Genomic DNA, 19,222 nt, shown 5'->3' with positions numbered 1-19,222 from the left:
GGCAGGGGATGGGTGGTAAGGCAGAGGGGGAGGCAGATGAGGGAAACCGTAAAATGCCTTCTGGGCAGGAAACCTGGGGATGGAGCTGGCACCAGCCCGAGATGCAGGGTATAAACTACAAACCCAGAAAGAGATGCAGGAGCTGCCAGGAATTCTGCCTTGCCATATCCTCCCGGCCAGCTGCCCCTCAGGCCTCTCCGGGGAAGATGCTGCCCATAATAGCAGAGTCAGGGATGCTTTTCCAAGTTTGCCATCAGCACCAGGACCCACTACAGGAAGGTGGGTGGGCCCGCAGTGCAGCAGGATGATGGTCTGTGTACCTGCATCCACATGCAGCATGGACCTCGCAGAGCCCTGCGTGCCCCCTCCCCGCTGGGCAGTCTCTCTACACTAAACTCACTGACCCAGGATGGCTGTACCCTCTATCCTTACCTGGCTGCTTCACAGTGACTTCCGTGCGCCCTGAAACCTCCTCTGCCAGCTTGTACCAGGCGTAGTTGGGGCTCAGCAGCCACTCCTCCACATGGCAGTAGTAGCTGCCGCTGTCGCTGACTTCAGCTCTCTGGACAGTGAGGCTGAACAGGCCCCCAGACACGTGCCTCTCAAACTGGAGCCTGGCTCTCAGGCCCTCCTCCTCCGCATAGGTGCCGTACTCGAAGGCCGCGTTGTGGGTGGTCTTGAGGATGAGCTTGCCGTCGGCATCCGAGGGCTTGTGGACATACCAGAGCACAGCGAAGTGGGAGTTCTGGCTGGTCTGAGACTTGACCGAGCAGTTCAGCTGGATGGGCCTGTCTTCCACCAGGGTGAGGGTCCTCTTTGATTTGCTCACCTGCAGCTTTGTCACTGCAGAGGAAAAGAGAGCAGTCAGCAGAATCACCATACCCTCCTGGAAATGGGGCCCATCCCAAATCTCACCTTTGTCCAGCACAGTTCCTAGAGGATTGGACAGTGCTGGGTTCCCTTCACACAATGGCTCAGTGTGAGGAAAACAGCATGGAGCCGATTCCACTCCAGACATCCCTCCATCTGCCTCCTCCTTGCCTCGCCCCCGGCTTCGGCCCTCACCATCTCTCCTACTCTCCTGATTGCTCTCCTTGCCATCACATGGCCTCCAGGGGGATCCAGCTAAAACACCACTCTGCCTATATCATTTCCCTGCTTAAAAAGTTTAATGGCTCCCAACGGCTTATAGGTTATAAAGAAAAAAAATTCCTTTTTCCACAACCAAGTCCCTCCAGGATCTGGCCCTCATCCGACTGTCCTCACTCATCTCCATGACTCACCTCCCACACCCACACCCACCCAGGGAGTTTCTCCCTGACCTCTGCTCTCTGCTCAGCTGCCCTTTCTGCCTGTCTCCTTCCACCATCTCCCCTCCGACCCTTCTTTCTACTCCTCGTCAGTCCTCGCTCCCTTGTTCCCACCTCCCTGGGCCAAATGGCCCTCCTCTGTGCTTTCATCAGCACCCTCTCTTTTCCTTCCCCTAGGCTGTGAGCTCCCCCAGGGCAGAGATCAAGCTTTCTCCATTCAATCTGCAAATATCTAGAGTGTGCCACTCTGTGCCCCTCATGATGCTAAGTGCTGAGGATGCCCTGAAGAAGACAGTCTTGCCTTGTGGATGTTCTCCTCCCCACACCCCCTGAGCATGGCACAGTGCCTGGGCTTCAGAAAGTGTTCAATCAATGTTTGCTGAGATATGTAAGTGGGTGAGGGAGTGAGAGTGTGCTGCAGAAATATGGTAGCAGGTAGTTAGGATGCTGGGGTGATCTTCCTGGGGGGAGAGGGGGGAGAGGCTGAGAAGACAACGACAAGCAATAGGACAGAACAGAGTCCCCCCTCGCTATCCTGCTCCAAAACCAGAAGGGAGGGCAGACTCTGGAGCGCCACCCTACCTGCTAACTAATGACTACGCTCACCCTTAAGGTGGCAAGAAGCCAAGATCTAATGAAATATATCCGACGAAGGAATATATATATTACGAAGGTAATGTGAGACCTCACCCACTCCATCATGATTACACTCGGCTCTGCTTCCCCCTACCCTCCGCCCTCCCCCTACTGAAAAAGAAAAAAAGGAAAAAAAGACACAACTCCAAGTTCCTCTTAGGGAGCTAATAATAAAAGCACCATCCCACCTCCAGCCCTCTTTGCACTTCCGATTTTCAGGGACTAAGCCACTCACCAGCTGAGAAGGAGACCCAGGGCAAGGCAGAGAGGCGGCAGAGAGAGCGAGTCGCGCCTCCTGTGACGCGCCTGCCTGGAGGGAGGCCCGGCAGGTTTGCCTGAGCCCCAGTCTGCACCCCTGCTGGTCAGTCTCTTGATCCAGACCAGGACTGAGCCCACCAGTCCTGCCTGGGCCTCCTCTGGCAGGGTGGCTGGCTGGCTCGCTTAGAGCTTGGTGTAGAAAGACAGCATGAAGGTCTGGGTCCCATGCGCCAAGGCAACTGAAACTTCTGAAAGGCAGAGACTGTCACTTGGGCGCCTGGACACAACCACATAGACAAAAGTTCTGAGTGGCTGAGAGGAGTGGCAGGATCTGATACCCAACACCACTACTGCAAAAGCAACTCTGAGGACGCCTCCCGTGGTAAATGAGGTGACGCTGTACACAAAGGATGGCTGAATTCACATACCTACAGGCCCTCTCAAGCCATCAAGAACACACCAAGCACAGGTTCGAGAGAAACCCCACATCCCAGGCCCCTCCCTTCTGGTTTCAATTATTTTGTGAAAAGCCCAGTCTCCTGCCTTCTCCCTTCTTCAAACGCACAAAGTTCCCAGGGGCACACTGGTCCAGGGCAGGGTTTACCAGTAAGCTACCAAGCTCTGGAGACTAGATTCCCATTAGCCTGCCAGCCGACTTTTCAGATCGGATTCCTATAGTACTTGAAACAACCAGCTCCCTTTTCATTCCTTTCCAACCCAATTCACCGCATGCAAATGACATCTATATCAGTGCAAATGACACCACCTGAATTCTCTGGTTCTTGGCCAAAAAAACTGGGTTGTTCAGTGTAGAGTAGAAAGAGCTTTAAAATGTATTATTAATTGGGGCCAGATTATTTTTGCAACTGTTACTAAGGAAACCTCAATTGCTATAGTAACTGCATATGTTAAACAGGAGTCCTATGACTAAACTTCAATACAGTCACATGGTCTCAGGACAAGAATCCAAGGAGGAGAAATGTTTCAAAGCATTTCCATTTCTCCCCTTCCCATGTCAAAATATTGTGAAGTGTTGAAAAGCTTGAAAGAGAGGTATTTTTGAAATTTGGTGCATGTCTGACAGGTGGGCGAGGGGTCAGCTGCTATTCTACGCTCTGAATTTCCTCCCACATCTCAAGGGCAGGGAGGACCTTTCCTGAAGCCCAGGGGAGACTGGAGCCTCCAGGACTAATTAAGAAGCACTCATGCATCCTGCCCAGTACTGCCCTGGGCAGCGTGATACGGATCACCTTCCGCCAGAGCTAGGAGAGCCCAGCCCCCTTCAGGACTGTAGGTGTCTTCATCTCCAAGATGAAGACAGTCATAGTACTACCTCATCGGGGTGTTGGGCAGATTAAAAGCAAGAGTCCACAGAAAGAGTTTAGCAACAAGGCTGGGGTATCATAAACACGCAATACATTTTCACTGTTCCCATTTCTTTTGGTTTCTGGGCTCAGGCCCACAGTCAAAGCTCAGCATCAGAGAACCATCAAACATCAGTGGCAAACTTGCTATGAACAGTGCTGTCCATGGACCAACAGCATCAGTGTCACCTGGAAGCTTGTTAGAAATGCAGACTCTGAGCCCCCACCCCGGACCTCCAAAATCAGAATCTGCCTTTTAACAAGATCCCCAGGTGATTCACATGCACCTTAAAGAAAGCCTGAGAGGGGGCCAGCCCCGTGGCCAAGTGGTTAAGTTTGCATGCTCCGCTGCAGCGGCCCAGGGTTTCGCCAGTTTGGATCCTGGGCATGGACATGGCGCCGCTCATCAGGCCACGTTGAGGCAGCGTTCCATATGCCACAACTAGAATGACCCACAACTAAAAGTACACAACTATGTACTGGGGGGCTTTGGGGAGATAAAGCAGGAAAAAAAAAAACAAAAAGAAAGCCCGAGAAACCGTGGACTTGGCTGTGTGAGTGAATGGACTTAGGCAATAAACACAGAGGTGAAAGAAAAGATGCTGAGGACTGAGGCTTGGTTAATCCCCAACAATGAATCAGCAGGAGAAGAGGCAGGAAAAGGGTAAGAGAGGCTGCAGACAGACAAGGCCTCACCTGTGAGAGCCCTACCTGTAAGAGCGCCACCTGTGAGCCCAGACTCCGGCTCACACCAGCAGCTCCCTTCTTGGACACTCCCAGAGCCGGGCTGTACCCTGTTTAAGGAAAGGATCCTTTCTTTTTGCATCTGGAGTTTCCTTCCTAGGCCTCTGATCAAAATGTGGTAATGGGGCTGGCCCTGTGGCCGAGTGGTTAAGTTCGCACACTCTGCTTTGGCAGCCCAGTGTTTCGCCAATTCAAATCCTGGGTGGTGACGTGGCACCGCTCATCAAGTCATGCTGAGGTGGAATCCCACATGCCACAACTAGAAGGACCCACAACTAAAAATACACAACTATGTACCAGGGGGCTTTGGGAGAAAAAAATAAAATCTTTAAAAATAAAGCATGGTGAATGGTGTGTTTTGCATTATCGGAGGGGCTGCTGTGTTCCAGCAGGGACAGGGGGTAGGAAGGCGAGAAACAGCAGGAGGGAGGAGGAGCTCGGCAGCAGAGAAGAGCGGCTGCTTCGTCAACCTACCCATCCTGCGGATTCCGCTTTGTGTGTGTGCTTCTCACTCAAAACTCATTCCTTCCACCAATAAAGGATTCCCTAAACCCTGCTAGAGCTGCTACAGGCTGCCTTATGTTGAAGTTAAATTCTTTTTAAATTTTTTCCAGAGATTGGCACCTGAGCTAATATCTGTTGATAATCTTTTTTTTCTTCTTCTCCACAAAGCCCCGCAGTACATAGTTGTGTATTTTAGTTATGCGTCCTTCTAGTTCTGCTATGTGGGATGCTGCCTCAGCGTGGCCTGATGAGCAGTGCTAGGTCCACACCCAGGATCTGAACCGGTGAAACCCTGGGTTGCTGAAGCGGAATGCGCGAACCACTTGGCTGCAGGGCCGGCCCCTGAAGTTAATTTTTTAAAGGTCTTATCTTTCCTACTAAATTATAAGCAACCAAAGGGCAGAGACTATGACCCAATCATTTGCTGAACAAATTAATAAATGGAGGATTGAATAAATGTGATTTATCTTTTATTGCAGGTATGGGAACATTAAGGAAAGGCATTTAATTCTGATTGTGACAGGAGGGAGGGAATGTGTTGAAAATATGTGACATCTGAGCTGGGCCCTGAAAAACAAGGGAGGAGGTGTTCGCCGGGCAGAGGAGGCGAGTGTAGGGCACCCTGGAGACAGGGGACAGGTGAGCTGAGGTGAGAACTTCTCTGTGCACAGTATTCAGGGACAAGAAGCGGTCAGGAGCAGGAGATGAAGTTAGAAAGAAAGCTTCGGCCAGATTGCGAGGGGCCTGGAGCGTGCACCTGTGACCCTCCAGACCAGATCCCGACCACCTGTGGCTCTCAGGGCGCCATCGGTGGACCTGCAGCACCAGCATCACCTGAGGACTTACTGCAACCACTGAATCAGAACGCTGCTGGTGGAGCCCAGCGACCTGCGTTAGCCCTCCAGGTGATTCTGCTGCACACTATGTTCAGAAGCCACAGGTGTGGTGGTGAGGGGGCTGCAGGTCACTCTGGAGACAGCAGTTTCCGTGCAGTGGTGCGAGCAGAAGCCAGAGGGTAGCTGGTGAGGAGACAGGGGCAGTGAGGGAGGAGAGGGGGAGAAGGAAGACACTAGTTCTTCATTAAAGATCTGTGATAGTAATCAGTAACGTCAGGAATGCGGGGGCAGTGGCTAGACAGCAGAAATTTTTCAAATTGAGGGAAATAAGTCAGCCAAGAGACTGGGAGAGAATGAAGGGAGAGCCACCTGGGAAGCTCCCACCACCCACATCGTGCCCCATTCTCAGGGAAGGAGGTGGCAAAGGCATCTGCCAGTCCAGTACTTACTCCACCTTAGAGACCCTACATCCTTAACACGGCCCTCAGCCCCCCGGCTCCTCTCTCCCCGCGGACACGGGCTATTTGAGCCCCTAATGATCTCTTTCTCAGGCCTCCAGCTTAGCCCCCACCTGGGAGAGCTTCCTAAACTGCCAGCAGAAGCTTGTTGCTCCCATCTTAGAGCCTGCCAGCAGCTCCCCACCACAATTTTCAACGAGGCGGCCACGCCCCAGGACCAGCATGGAAATCTGTGGGCAGGTCTTTCATGGCCACATGGACAAGGCAGGAGGGGGAGGTATTTAAGGGACTAGAACCCGTGATGGATGTAAACTCACATCTGGGATGACTCCATGCAACACATCTCTGCCTCGTGTCCTGCGTGGCTTTCAAATGACACTCATACGGGTGAAAACTCTCTCTCTGAGCCTAGAACCTACTTTCATTTTACTATTAACACAATATATATATTTTTTTGCATAGTTTTAATAGGTCAATCAAGGGAGGATTTTCCTCTGCCTTGCTCAGGATTGTCGCAAGAGCTGCTCAGGATTTCAGAAACTCCATCCCAGTGGCCAGTGCCGCGTGGGGTGGTGCGTCTGACACGCTGAGTCGGTGTCGCCCACCTGCAGCATTGCCCTCGGTGCTGTGCCCCCTGGTGCAGCCGTCCCTGAGCACTGACAGGTTAAAACACATTATTCATTAGTAACTACTCTTTAAAAAATTCCTCCCTTCCTCCACAATTAGGACATTGTAACAATTTTTAGGATCATGTGAATAGGAATGTTATATTGCCTATGAATTTCATTTTAGGGTGTAAGGGGACTAATCCAAATTGTTATAAAAAAGGAGTATATGATCTGTCATCTAAAATCCTAATTCTCAGTTTAGAATATTCTTATTTAACATATTTATATAATCCTTTCTATGTGCTGAGCACTATTCTAAGCACTTTATAAATATTAACTATTTGGTCCTCACCAGACCTATGAAATAAATATTACTGTCCCCAATTTTATAAAAGACACTTGTCCAAGGTCACACTGCTGGTAAGTGCTAGCGCCAGCATTCAAATCCAGGCTGTCTGGTCTGTCCTCACTTTTAGCCATCACAGATGGTGACCCTTCATGCTTCGGTGCACCAAAGGGCTCCCCTGGCCTTTGCCAACCCACCTGGGGAGGTGGGTCCCTCCTGGACCCCATGCTTCAGTCACATCAAAACAAGCACACTGCCTCCTCCCTCTGTGATGTTCTTTACTCACACTCTGTTCTGAGCCCCAACGCAAAACAATTCCCTTCTCAGGCCAATGACCCATACCCTGGGTCAGCTCTACACCACCCTTGAAACTTCCCTGCCCTTCTCTCTTCCTAGGCCTCCAGACAGCCCATGAGGCAGGAAATGTGACAAACCCATCTCTGCAGCTGCAGGACATAGCATGGAAACTGGCATACAGTAGGTACTCAAACATGCTTGCAGAAGGCATAGAAACTGACACACAGTAGGTGCTCAAACATGCTTGCAGAAGGGACTGGGAGGGAGGAGTAAGGAGAACAGCAAAAGTTCAGAGGCAGGAACAGCTAATTCGGAATAATCCAGCCATGTCCTGTTGGCTTTACCTGTCTGCAGACAGAGCAGTGACCCTTGCTCGCTGACTCCCAACAGGGGCATCTGGTGTCACCAGGACAAAAAGGCCTGGGTGGGGGGAGGGCTGAGACCCCTCTAGGGCTCTTGCACTCATGCTCACTCTATCTCTGAACACCCAGCAGGCAGAAGCCACATGCACACGGGATGGAAAGAGAACCCCAGGTTCTCCTGAAAGAAAGCAGGGACCAATCCCTCTGAAGAATGAGGCAGCCAGTCACCTACTAGACTGTGACAAAGAGAGCCACTGTCACATGCCCTGGACTCATGGAAGCCAAAGAACAAGCCCTTAGCTCTCCCAATCTGCCAGGTCAGCACTAAGAAATTGGAGAAAACAGATTTGGCAGCATCCACAGGGTATTAAATATTCATCCTGCCTACCCATCAGTAAAATCCCGGCAGAATTCACCCACTGACAAGTCGGCTTTCTACACCGGAGGCTGTCCTCCTGGAGGCTTGTTTATTGCTTTGTCAATTTTAATGTGCAATATTTAATAGCCAGACCAAGATATGGTCGTAAACATTTGGAAAATGAGTGCTGACATTTCCCTTATTGCTTCTGTATTTAGGGATATGTAATTGGAGGGTGTTTTTGGTGTTAAAGAAAATCAGAAGGAAGCAAAGCAATGCCTTGAAATTAAAAGAGAAAAGAATTGATTAAGAACTAAGAATCGAACATGTTGAACTGGCTTAAAGTCTTGCCTAAACGCCCCTTGGGGGTCACACTCTTTGATCAATGGGAGTGAGGCTAAGCTAAACCAACAACAGAATGGGAGTGATGGCATTCCTTGAAGATTCCTTGGAGATGTGCATACCGAACAGGAAGCACACATATAGAATGGTCAATAACAGATCCATAACAAGTCACTAGTGCCATCCAGCCAGAGAGTTGAATGAATCAAATACCTGTGATGTGGTCAGGTCAGCAAGTGGCTCTGGCAAGGGCTGGTCTGGGACACAGAACACACAGGGCCTTCCTGGGAGAAGATGACAGCAGCAGTGGGAGGACCAGCCATTTATCACTCACATGAGTGAGCCAACAGCCCCTGGGTTTCTATTTGATTCTGCTGGAATCAGAATATTTGACAAAATATTCTTAAAGTGGGAGACATTCACCAAAGCAGGGATAAGAACCCATGTTTTGTGGGGCAAGGTACATACAGAGAGAAGAAAGAAGAGAAGCCAGCACTGGTTTTGAGGACTGGTATCCCCAAGTCTTAGAGCCATCTTGTGGCAGAAGTTAGAAGAAATAGAGAAGTCAGAGGTGGCACAAATAAAACTCCTATGCCATTAGCCAACTGTGTCTTGGGAACCTCTACAGGCTCTTGGGAACCTTGGGGTCTACCTTGTGACTCCAATTTACAAAAACAAATTTAAGTATTTGCTAAAGGGGATCAGGAAATCAGGGATGGTAAACCAGAGACAGGAGAGAATAAATAAAAGTTCATGCTACCAAAGAGGATTCCTGAGAACAAAGATAAATGTCTAGAAAAATACCACCATATAATAAGATTAAGAGCTTGGACTCTGGAGCCAGACTGCCCGTCTGGATTTGAATCTTGGCTGTGCCACTTATTACAGATCACTGGATAATTTATTTACTTCTGTGTCAGTGTCCTCATCTATAAAATGGGCGGGTCAGTACCCCCTCACGGCACTGCGTGGATTAAGTAAGAATTAAGTAAGTGATTACATGCAAAGCATCAGGATGGTGATGACATGCAAGATGCTCCACAAATATCAGCTGCTTTGTTACTATGCTCACCACCAGGGCTAGGACTCCTCCACATCAGCCATCTACAGAGAAACCTCTTCTGTTACTGAGACTAACTGAAGGCACAAAGAACAATTTCTGATTATATGACCTTAAAAAAGGTCAAAGTCTCCCTTTTGTCCACCCCAAATGCTTTTTAATAAGGCACACCAGGGTTCAAATTCCAACCTCCCACTCACTCTTTATCCAACTTTGGCAAAGCAGAACCTCTCTGAGCCTCGGTTACTTCATTTATAAAGTGGGAAAGCAGTACCTTCCTCCTGGGGTTGTGGCGAAGATGAAGTGAGATGGTAAACACCAAGTATCTGAAACAATCGCCAGCACAGAGTCAGCCCACTGGTATTTTTCCACTTCCACTTCCCCAAAATAAAAAGCACGAGTTTCAACCACAGTGTGGGGGCAAAAAGAGTAAAAATGAACATGAAGCTCTTTGGAAAATATTAAGTGCTAAATGTATAAATATTTAATAAGGGAGAGAGAGTAACACTTAAGGGGATGCACTCCCCGGGGCCTCAGCCACTCCCCGGGAGGAGTGCGGCCGCAGCACCTGCCTTCGCTCTCTGCAGCCTCCAGAGGGCCCCGGGTGCATTACTGTGCACCTGTGAGCACCACAGCCGCTGCTTGTTGTCACTTTACAGTGAAAACAAGCAAACCGACACAGTGAAAGCCACACAAGACAGTCCTCGGAGCAGCTCCTGCAACGGCAAACTGTCCAGCTACTTTTTCTACCCAGGAGGCAATAACACAGTATAATAGAAAATGGAGATATATGAAAGGGAGAGAGACCTGGGCTCCAATGGCAGGTCCCACCCCAGTTTTACACTTGCTAAGATGGTTTGCCTCCATCAAGACTCCTACACACCTGGAGTCTTGGTTTCCTCGTGGGGAAGCCAAAATGAGGATACAAACATCTACAAGATTTCACTGTTGGATGAATTTAAAAAGAAAATATAAGTATTAAGCATAAAACCTGGCACCCAAGAGGTACTCCATACATTTTTGTCTCTTTTCCCCTTTGGGAGGGAACACCATAAATTAATCAGAATCTAAACAACTTGAACCTTCCATGAACTAATTCCTCATTCTTCCCTTAGGCGCTCCAGTCTTAGAATCCAAGCAGCAATAGACAAGCACATATTAGGGATTTACTCAAAAGGCAATGTCAGGCAAAGTCCTGGGGTCAGCACTTCCTCACCCTCTACAGCTGCAGAACCACGTGACAGGTGCCGTGGCTCACCACGCCGACTTTGGGGGCCAGAGGAAACCACAAAATGCGTAATTACCGTCATGATGTTCTAATCAGCAAGGCAAGCAAGTGGGTCCCTTGGCATTTTCCACAACAAGGGTTCACACAAAATGGGGTCTCTGCTTAACCCTCCATTAACCTGAAAATCCACTAAAGCAGAACAGCCTCTTCCCCTGAGCATCTTATTGTCCAGGTTTAGGCTCTAACTGGCAAAGGAACCATCCCATCATTTACACAGCTTGTTCACTCCACACTCTGGTACAGAAGAGGACTCTGATAGAGGGTTAGAAGAGGCAAAGGATAAAGTCAAACATTAACATTATGAAAACAACATTGTGTGTACTTGGAGTGGTCAAGCAGACAGGGTTGGGCACTGATCATGGCTGTGAGTGGGCGGAAAAATCCTTTTTGCAAGATGTTCAAACCATCTTTGCAAAGTGGGTGGGTCAGAAAGTCAGAATAAGTCTTTGTCAAGCCACCTCCCATCCAACCCCTACCCTTCACCGTGTGGGTGCCTGTGTTCAGAGGCCAGGCAACCAGAGGGAAGCAGGACCCAGGCCTGGGCTCCACCCGCCACCAGGCGCCAACCGCAGGAGCCGAGGACAGACACTGAGGAAACCAGAGAGCAGCGCGTACGTAACCGCTCCCCATGTCAGGGGAACGGCCTGATGAAGGTGAGAGTGTTGGCAGACAGCTCCCCTGACTAGAACTGCCCAGATCAGCGCATCCTTACCACCTGCTGTGAGACACAGCCTCCACAGGAGAAGGGAGCTCAGACTCGGCCCACAAGGACAGGGCCTGGGTCAGGATACAGCGTGGGAGACAGATGGACAAGACTTCAAACCCTGGCTCCACCACTTACCAGCTACGTGACCCTGGGCTCGCCACTTCATCTCTCCTGAGGCTGTGGTGAAATTCTAATAAAATAAACGACCCTAAGCACAGAGCACAGAGCACAGAGCAGATGCTCTATAAGGGCCTGTTATCTTCCCACTCCCCTCTAAGCTTCCTTGTCTGCAAATCGGGGGCAACAGTACCTCGTTCACATCACTGCTGCAAAGATTATAGGAGATGGCATTAAATAAAGAGAGGAAGCTTTCGCAAAACAGCCTGAACATCACACAAACGTCAACATCTTCACACACATGTGCACAAGTACACACACGGCTAGGGAACTGTTCTAGATTAAAGGAGCCTCAAGAGACATGACAACTAAAAATGATATGTGATCCCCAATTGGATCCTGGTTTGGAAGGAAAAATAAACTATAAAATGAGCATTATTAGGACACCTGGGGAAATGGTGATAATGTCCCATAACCACGTTAAATTCCCCGAGTCTGATCACGGCGTGTGGTTGGGCAGAAGAAGGCCCTTGCTATTCAGAGACACACTAAAGTGTGCAGGAGGAAGAGTGCTGCCCTCTGCAACTTACCCTCAATGCTTCAAAAACAACAAAACAATACACACGTAGGGAGAAAACAAATACTGTAAGATGTTAACAACTGGCCATCAAGAAAAGGGACTATGACTCTTGCAACTATATAGATTTGAAATTTCTCAAACTAAAAAGTTGAGAAATGAAAGACGCCATGCCCTGGCTCAATGCTCACTTCTCCCCCCAACCCGCATGTCTCATCGTTTGGTGCAAGCACATGTGACCCCGAGACCCTCACCTGGCTGCAACACCCTGATCTCCAGCAGGTTGGAGGTCCTTTCGGCCAGCCGCGTCCAGGTGTTGTTGTAGTTCCTCCGCCACAGCTCGGCCACACACTGGTACTTGCCCGCCTCCGTGTCACTGGCTCGGCTGATGCTCAGGCGGACGTTGTTGCTGGACTCAGCCTTCTCGATGGCAGTTCGAGTTCGGAAGCTGGAGGACCTATCCCCCCACTGGACTCCTCCATCCCGGGTGAAGGTCACCAGGTCATGGAACTCGACAGTGCCCACCGGCTGGAACCGCCATGTCACTGACACAGGGACCCGTGCTGGGTAATGGGGTTTGATGATGCACTGCAAGTCAAAGGAGTCGCTGTAGGTCACCCCCGGCGTGCGGGAGATGGCTGTGACCGCGAAGCCTGTTTCTGGGGAGAGAGCAAAGAGACTCAAGCCAGAGGAGACACTTGGCTTTCTCCGGGCCATGTGACATGGCAGTGGGGCTCCTGGCAAAAGCTAGCAGAGCAGGGCCAGGGCTCACGGGTCCCTCTTGATGCAGGTCAATATTACTTTATCATGCTGAGGCACAAACCCAACAGTTCACAAGACCCCGAGAAAGAGGCCAGAGGCAATCCTCCTTAAGCAGCCCCAGCAAACCCTTCCCGATGAAACCCTCATGTCAATTTGCATCCCATCCGTCCCCCTCCCAGGGACTGACTACATGTAGGCAGGGCCATTCCTAGAAATCTTGGGATTCCATGTTAAAACAGGAGAACAAAAAAGCCCCAAAGCCAACTTCCTTTATCTGCGAGAGGCAGCCGCATGCCCCCAGCCCCGACGACGCCTCCTCTGCCTGGCCCACCAATGCGTCGGTTCCGGAGAAAGGGGAGGCGGATGGAGGAGGTGGGTTGTGTTCCCCGGGATGGGCAGTGTGGCCTTGCTCGCCAGTCCCTTTCCATCTTCCTCATGAAATCCAGGGAAGAAGGCAGTGAGGGACCCACGGCAGGAAGGGCTGAGCTTCAGCAGGTGGGGACCTGGGGTGAGGTGGGGTTCTGCAGTCACAGCAGGCTGTGAGTCTCTCAATGTTCCTTACTGAATGGGCAGCATCACTAATCCCTGACACTGACTCCTCAGCATGAGCGATCAGAGTCCTACAGCCTTGGGATACCACTTCATAGTAACGCATGGGTTATAATCCTAAACCCGAGCAGCTACTATTACTGGGCACTATCACGGTGCCAGGTATGGGCCAACTGCTTTGCTCTCACCACACTTCACTGAGTCCTCAAAGCAACCTTGTAGGACAGATGGGCTTATCATCCCTTTCTTACAGATGAGGAAACTGAGGCACAGAGAGGTTAAACAAAATGCCCACTATCAAGCTGCTAGTAAATAGCAGAGTCAGGCTACAAACCTGTGTGTAACTGACTCCAGGGCCCTTATTAGGTCCCTTTACCGCTGGGAAGCAGAAGGCAGTAAAGGCGTAGAGTAAAGGCATAGAGCCTGGAGCCAGATGCCCAGCTTGAATACTTTCTAGCTGTGTGATGTTGAGCAAGTTAGTTAACTTCTCTCTGCCTCTATTTCCCCATCTGTAAAATGGGTCCTCATGAAGATTAAATGAGTTAGTATTTATAAAATAACTTGGAATAGTACCTGGCACAAAGCATATATCTTGTTAAATATGTAGTTTGCTAAAAAAACAAACAGACATGAAGGAAAGTCCTTTAAACTCTGTAGGTAAAAGACTAGGCACAGAATGAATCTTTTGGCTTTACATGGGGAGATTAAGTCAGCAAAGCGGTAGGCGTAAGTTGCTGAAAACTCTGGACCTTCAATTTCAACTTCAGAAGCTATCTTTATGTGTCCTTAAAAAGAACAAGTTGAGACACAGAGGCCCATCCTTAAACATTAAGTCGTTGTGATGGCCTCTTGTGCACCTGTGTGCAGAATGTTGCCATGAGGGTGGCAGAGCACAGGACCTGGGGGACAGGACCTGCCCCAGGTGTTCCTGGCCTCAACACCTGAAGGGAAGAGAGCTTCTCCAAGCAAATGACTCTGTCCAGGCCTGACACGGCACACGCCATGTCCACGGCGCACAGAGCACTGAAGTTACCCTAACTGAATGATTATAACGGCCCATGTGCGGCTGGAGGATGTACCCGCCTATTATCTCACCTGGGCACCTGTCCTTGTCACCTCCCTGCTGGGAGGGGATCTGGACCTAACTGTACCAATATGAAAATTCACGTGTCATTGTTTAGACTACAAGGTGACTTAACCCCAGCGTGCCCTCCCACTCTTCCCTGTTCCACCCCCTTGGGCCACCCTGATTATGGCTTTAGCCAGAGGCACCCCAGGGGTGGAGAACAGGTGAGCAGAACCAGGCCCCAGGATCCCAGCTCACAGCCCCTTGGCATCCCCTGGCTGTGGGAACCACAAACATATGGTGAGGATGAAAAAATTCAGGGGATAACCTGATACTGTAACATTACTTCTAGAGAAACAATCCTGACTAACTCTAACCACCCCTCGGACATTCCTGACCTCACGGAACAGGAAACACTGCCACTGTTGGACACCTGGAACTTTCCTCACAGGTTCCATGGCCACAGGTCCACACTGGCGTGAGCACAGGCACACAGATTGAGCTGACTGGAAACTCAACCACTGGACGAAGTTGCTAGAGGCAGAAATCTGAGCTGTATGATTACACAGAGAGCAGGTCAATCTTTGGGATTAAGTTTTTGGAAAGTCAATGTAATTCTAATCCCGATGGGGTATTGGGGATCGAGGACTCTGTTGAGGGCAAAACCACTGGGGGCTGCCATCTTTACTGGGGTGTGTGCAAAAGTACCACCGGCCCTACATATGAGGAAGGTGGACAACATGGTCCAAGGAGTGGGAGACACAGTCCCTGAGGACAAGTGATGTCACAGTGTCCTGATAAACACGAAGACCTAACATGACAAGTTGCCTTTCCAGCGAACTAGCAGACTGGCCTTTTAAAATTTAATATACTGATTACATTAGGCAGATAAATGTTGACAGAAGCCTCTTTAACTACCTCATGAAAAGCAAATCTAATATTCTTTGGTTTTAGCAAATCTCAAGGTATCTGTTAATTTCATGCTAATGAAGAAATGGCTTTCTTAAGGAGGGGCTTTACAGAGGACATGAAAACACAGGCTTTGAAAAAAATTATGATACGTGGTGGGTTTCCTGGGTTCAGACTGTGAGTCTGTCATTTAAAAGCTGTAGCCTTGGGGGCTGGCCCAGTTAAGTGTGCATGTTCCACTTCAGCGGCCCAGGGTTCACTGGTTCGGATCCCAGGTGCGGACATGGCACCACATGGCAAGCTGTGCTGTGGTAGGTGTTCCACACATAAAGGAGAGGAAGATGGGCATGGATGTTAGCTCAGGGCCAGTCTTCCTCAGCAAAAAGTGGAGGATTGGCAGATGTTAGCTCAGGGCTAATCTTCCTCAGAAAAAAATAAATAAATAAAAGCTGTAGCCTTGGGCAAATCAGTTAACCTGTCTCACTCAGTCTCCTGGTAAAATGAAAGTGTCTACCTCTTGGCTAGGTGAGGATTTAAAGGGACAATTAAGCTAAAGTGCTTAGACTCAGCCAGGAACGCAGTAAATGCTAAATAAATGGCACAAGTGATTTTCTACCCGCATCTGCTCTGCTCTGAGCTTTTCAGGAGGGTGAGCCCCGGCAGCAAGGCAGGAGAGCCTGGGGAAACAGGAGGGAGAGGCTTCTCTTCGCTCTTCCCAGACAGTTTATGCAGGGGCCACGTTCCTCTACCGGGGTCACCACTCTGCTGAGTGGCCTTGATCCCCTGGCCAGAACTCTTATAACTTCACTCCCACCACCCAGACACAGGAGTAGCGACAGCTCCCAGCTGTCGCCAGTCCCTAGGGGCCCCACCAGGCATTGTTGTTTCCTTCAACCCCACCTGCACTTCCATAAAGGGTTCCTTCAATTAAACTCTTTGGGAGGTGCCGAATGTTTCCTGCCAGGACTCTGACTGATAAAACTCAGGGTAAGGGTCTTGACTTGGGAGCAGCCTCCCTAACATTACCACTGAAAGACTGTCAGACGCTTACTTACCGAGAGCCGTGATGGAGACAGGGGTGCTGGCCCGGCGCTCCCCCACGATCTGCCACTCGCCATCCACTGCCCGCACCCATTCGGTCACGTGGCACTCATACTGGCCCTCGTCCTCCTTCCTGCTGTTGAAGATGCCCAGGCTGAACGAGTTGGGCTGCACCTGCTCCATCTGGACGCCCCCAAAGCTGCTGCGCTCCCAGTAGGATGCCCCTGGCTGCACAGTGCCATCCCGGTCTAGCCACATGATGTTACTGCGGCGGTTCTGCCTGTCCACGAGCTGCCAGATCACGGAGAAGCGGCCCTGTGGCCTGCCAGCCGTGCGGACGCTGCAGGAGAAGTGCAGGTTCTCACCCTCAAGGATGATGCTGGCATTGCTGGCCACCTCCACGGAGATGCTGCTCTCTGGGAAGAGGGAGAGAGTGCCACGCTGGGGCCTTCTGCTCTCTACTGCACCCTCCTTACAGATGTAAAAGGATGATGGGTGCAAATATGTCACCCTATTCAAGTACAGTGAACTCCGAGAATAAAAGCAATCTGACACTTCCTGCTGCAAGCCTTGGCTGGTTCTAGGCACTGCGCCCCATGACTTTAGCTCTGACATCCTGGGAGGCCCTTTGCTGTGTGTGTGCAGAGGACTAGGATAGTGAGGGTCTAAGACCTGAGACTGTATCAGAACCTAAGAAATACAACCCAGTGACATTACACCTAGAGCATAAAACTAGAGATCGGGTAATCTGTTCAGATTCAGATCGGGGTGCAAGGATTTTCAGCTTGGATTTTCTGTAAGTTGACTAACTCAAAACTTCTACTTCACTTCAATCTTCCCATCATTCAGTGCTACAGCAGTCAAATAAAAGCTGAACATCCATAATGTGCCATTTGAGTCCTTCAAGGCAGTATTAGGAAGTAGGAAAAAAAACGACAGAAGTATTTGGAAGATAACGTGTGCTTGGGTGTGGATAATAACAGAGCACAGATGGTCTAGTATCACAGGGTGTGGGGAGTGAGCTTTCACACTTTCATTAACACAGAGTAATAGACCAGAGCCACTGGCTCGCCATCCTGCCTACCCACATTCAGCCCTGGGGTTCCACTGCTCTCGACCTTGAAACATCCTGCCAACCAAAGTTTAGGATAAGGATTCCACTCCTTTCACTGCCTCAGGTGTAGCCTGTGCTACTCACTGAGCAACACGAACTCAATCAAATTATTTAAACTCTACATGTCTTCTTCTGTAAGATAGGGAGAGTGTTATTTATATTGTACAATTTTTTAAAGTTTGAAAAGTAAATGAGACAACACATAGAAATCACCTAATACATAGTAGGTTTTCAAAATGTGTCATCATCATTAATTTTACTATTCCCAATAACTTTGTTCTTATAAACATCACAAATATTCTAAACTATCTTAATTTGCACATATTATTTTGTACAATTACCTATATTGAGTTCAAAAGGCCAGTAAGTATTAAAGAACCCAAAGTTTGGCTCCAATTTTCTGGGCACCACCCACATGAAACACATGTGACAATTTTAAATCAATCAGTTAAATCAAATCCCAGATTAAGAGGCATACCCAAGTACCGAGGGGAAATAACCATGCATTTGAATCAATCCATGAATTTCTCCCCTGTATTTTCCCCACAGGCAGAAACAGGCAAAGATGAGCATGGAACCCCAGCGTGTAGCTCTTGTTGTGGTAAGTATGCCTGCTACCTATTCTGCATTGGCTTGTTTCATGTGAATAAAGGGTTCTGGACAAGGTGGGGAATAGGAATTTTCCCAGTAGGGCAACCTCCCCGGAGCCATATCAACATGGTTCATGGAGATGATGAGGCTCCTGCGAGCCAATATCTACAGCACAGGTGGCTAAGAACATGGATTTGGAGCAAGCAGAGGGCTCGAGGCCCAGTCTACTACTTCCTAACTCTTGAGGTTCTTACTTAACCTAAACAAGCTTCAATTTCTCATGTGCAAAATGGAGATACCAATAGTTCCTACTTCTCAGGGTCACAACACTGAGAGCAGATAAGGTAACTCTTCTGCATCATCATCTTTAAAAATAACACTGTTCCTCTTTGAATTAAAGACATCCGTACTACTATGAATTCAAAGTGAGGGATTAAAAGGGCAATTTCAGCATCAAGGGACAAATCCCTTTGCTTGCCTCAAGCAGAAGATTGACTTGGAGGGTGTCACTCTCATCCCCTAGTGTCACCCCAGGGGACTCTTATATGAGCCCTGGCCTGTTTATTACAAGGGCTGCTGTTTGGTGTTCTGTGGCTCACGCGAGCCTGGAAAACCCGCACAGTTGGAATGTGGAACTAGGAGAGGAAAAACCACTCTGGCAGCCCAGGCAAAGGCCGATACAGGCGCAGAGCTGCACTGCCCGTTCAGACTGTTTGCAAGTGCGCTCAGGCCTGAGAAAAGGCAGCCGACAATCTAAAACTCTGGATTAAGTGAAAACTAGGACAGAACTAATGAGAATCTGTGTAGACATCCACAAATGAAATTCCAAACCAGGAGGCTGATGACGTAGCACAGGCCAAGCGCAGGGCAGTGGATCTGGAGTTAGAAGCAAATATTTCTAAGGCGATGCAAGCTCAACCACTAACGGACCCAGCTCAGCCCCTTCCCTGTCTGGTGCTCTGGCTTCTTCATTTGTAGAATGGATATCATGTGAGCCTCTCTGGGGACTTGAGGGGTCA

General features: G+C 49.5%; 1 protein-coding gene across 8 annotated transcripts in view; it reads right to left on the bottom strand.

Annotated features, from left to right (window-relative positions):
• IGSF3 (immunoglobulin superfamily member 3) overlaps positions 1–19,222 on the bottom strand; it is a 92,424-nt gene that overhangs the window by 12,737 nt on the left and 60,465 nt on the right. For all 8 annotated transcript variants that reach the window (XM_023641348.2, XM_023641346.2, XM_070267151.1 and 5 more), the window contains 3 exons: positions 16,513–16,914; positions 12,426–12,830; positions 433–843 (listed from right to left, as the gene is read on the bottom strand). In XM_023641348.2, the coding sequence (XP_023497116.1) occupies positions 433–843; positions 12,426–12,830; positions 16,513–16,914 (1,218 nt within the window). The remainder of the gene's footprint in view (positions 1–432; positions 844–12,425; positions 12,831–16,512; positions 16,915–19,222) is intronic.

The sequence above is a fragment of the Equus caballus genome, chromosome 5, assembly GCF_041296265.1.
Source record: "Equus caballus isolate H_3958 breed thoroughbred chromosome 5, TB-T2T, whole genome shotgun sequence".
NCBI classification, from domain to species: domain Eukaryota; kingdom Metazoa; phylum Chordata; class Mammalia; order Perissodactyla; family Equidae; genus Equus; species Equus caballus.
The sequence above is the reverse complement of the archived record's forward strand: the minus strand, read 5'-3'. Positions and strand labels throughout refer to the sequence as shown.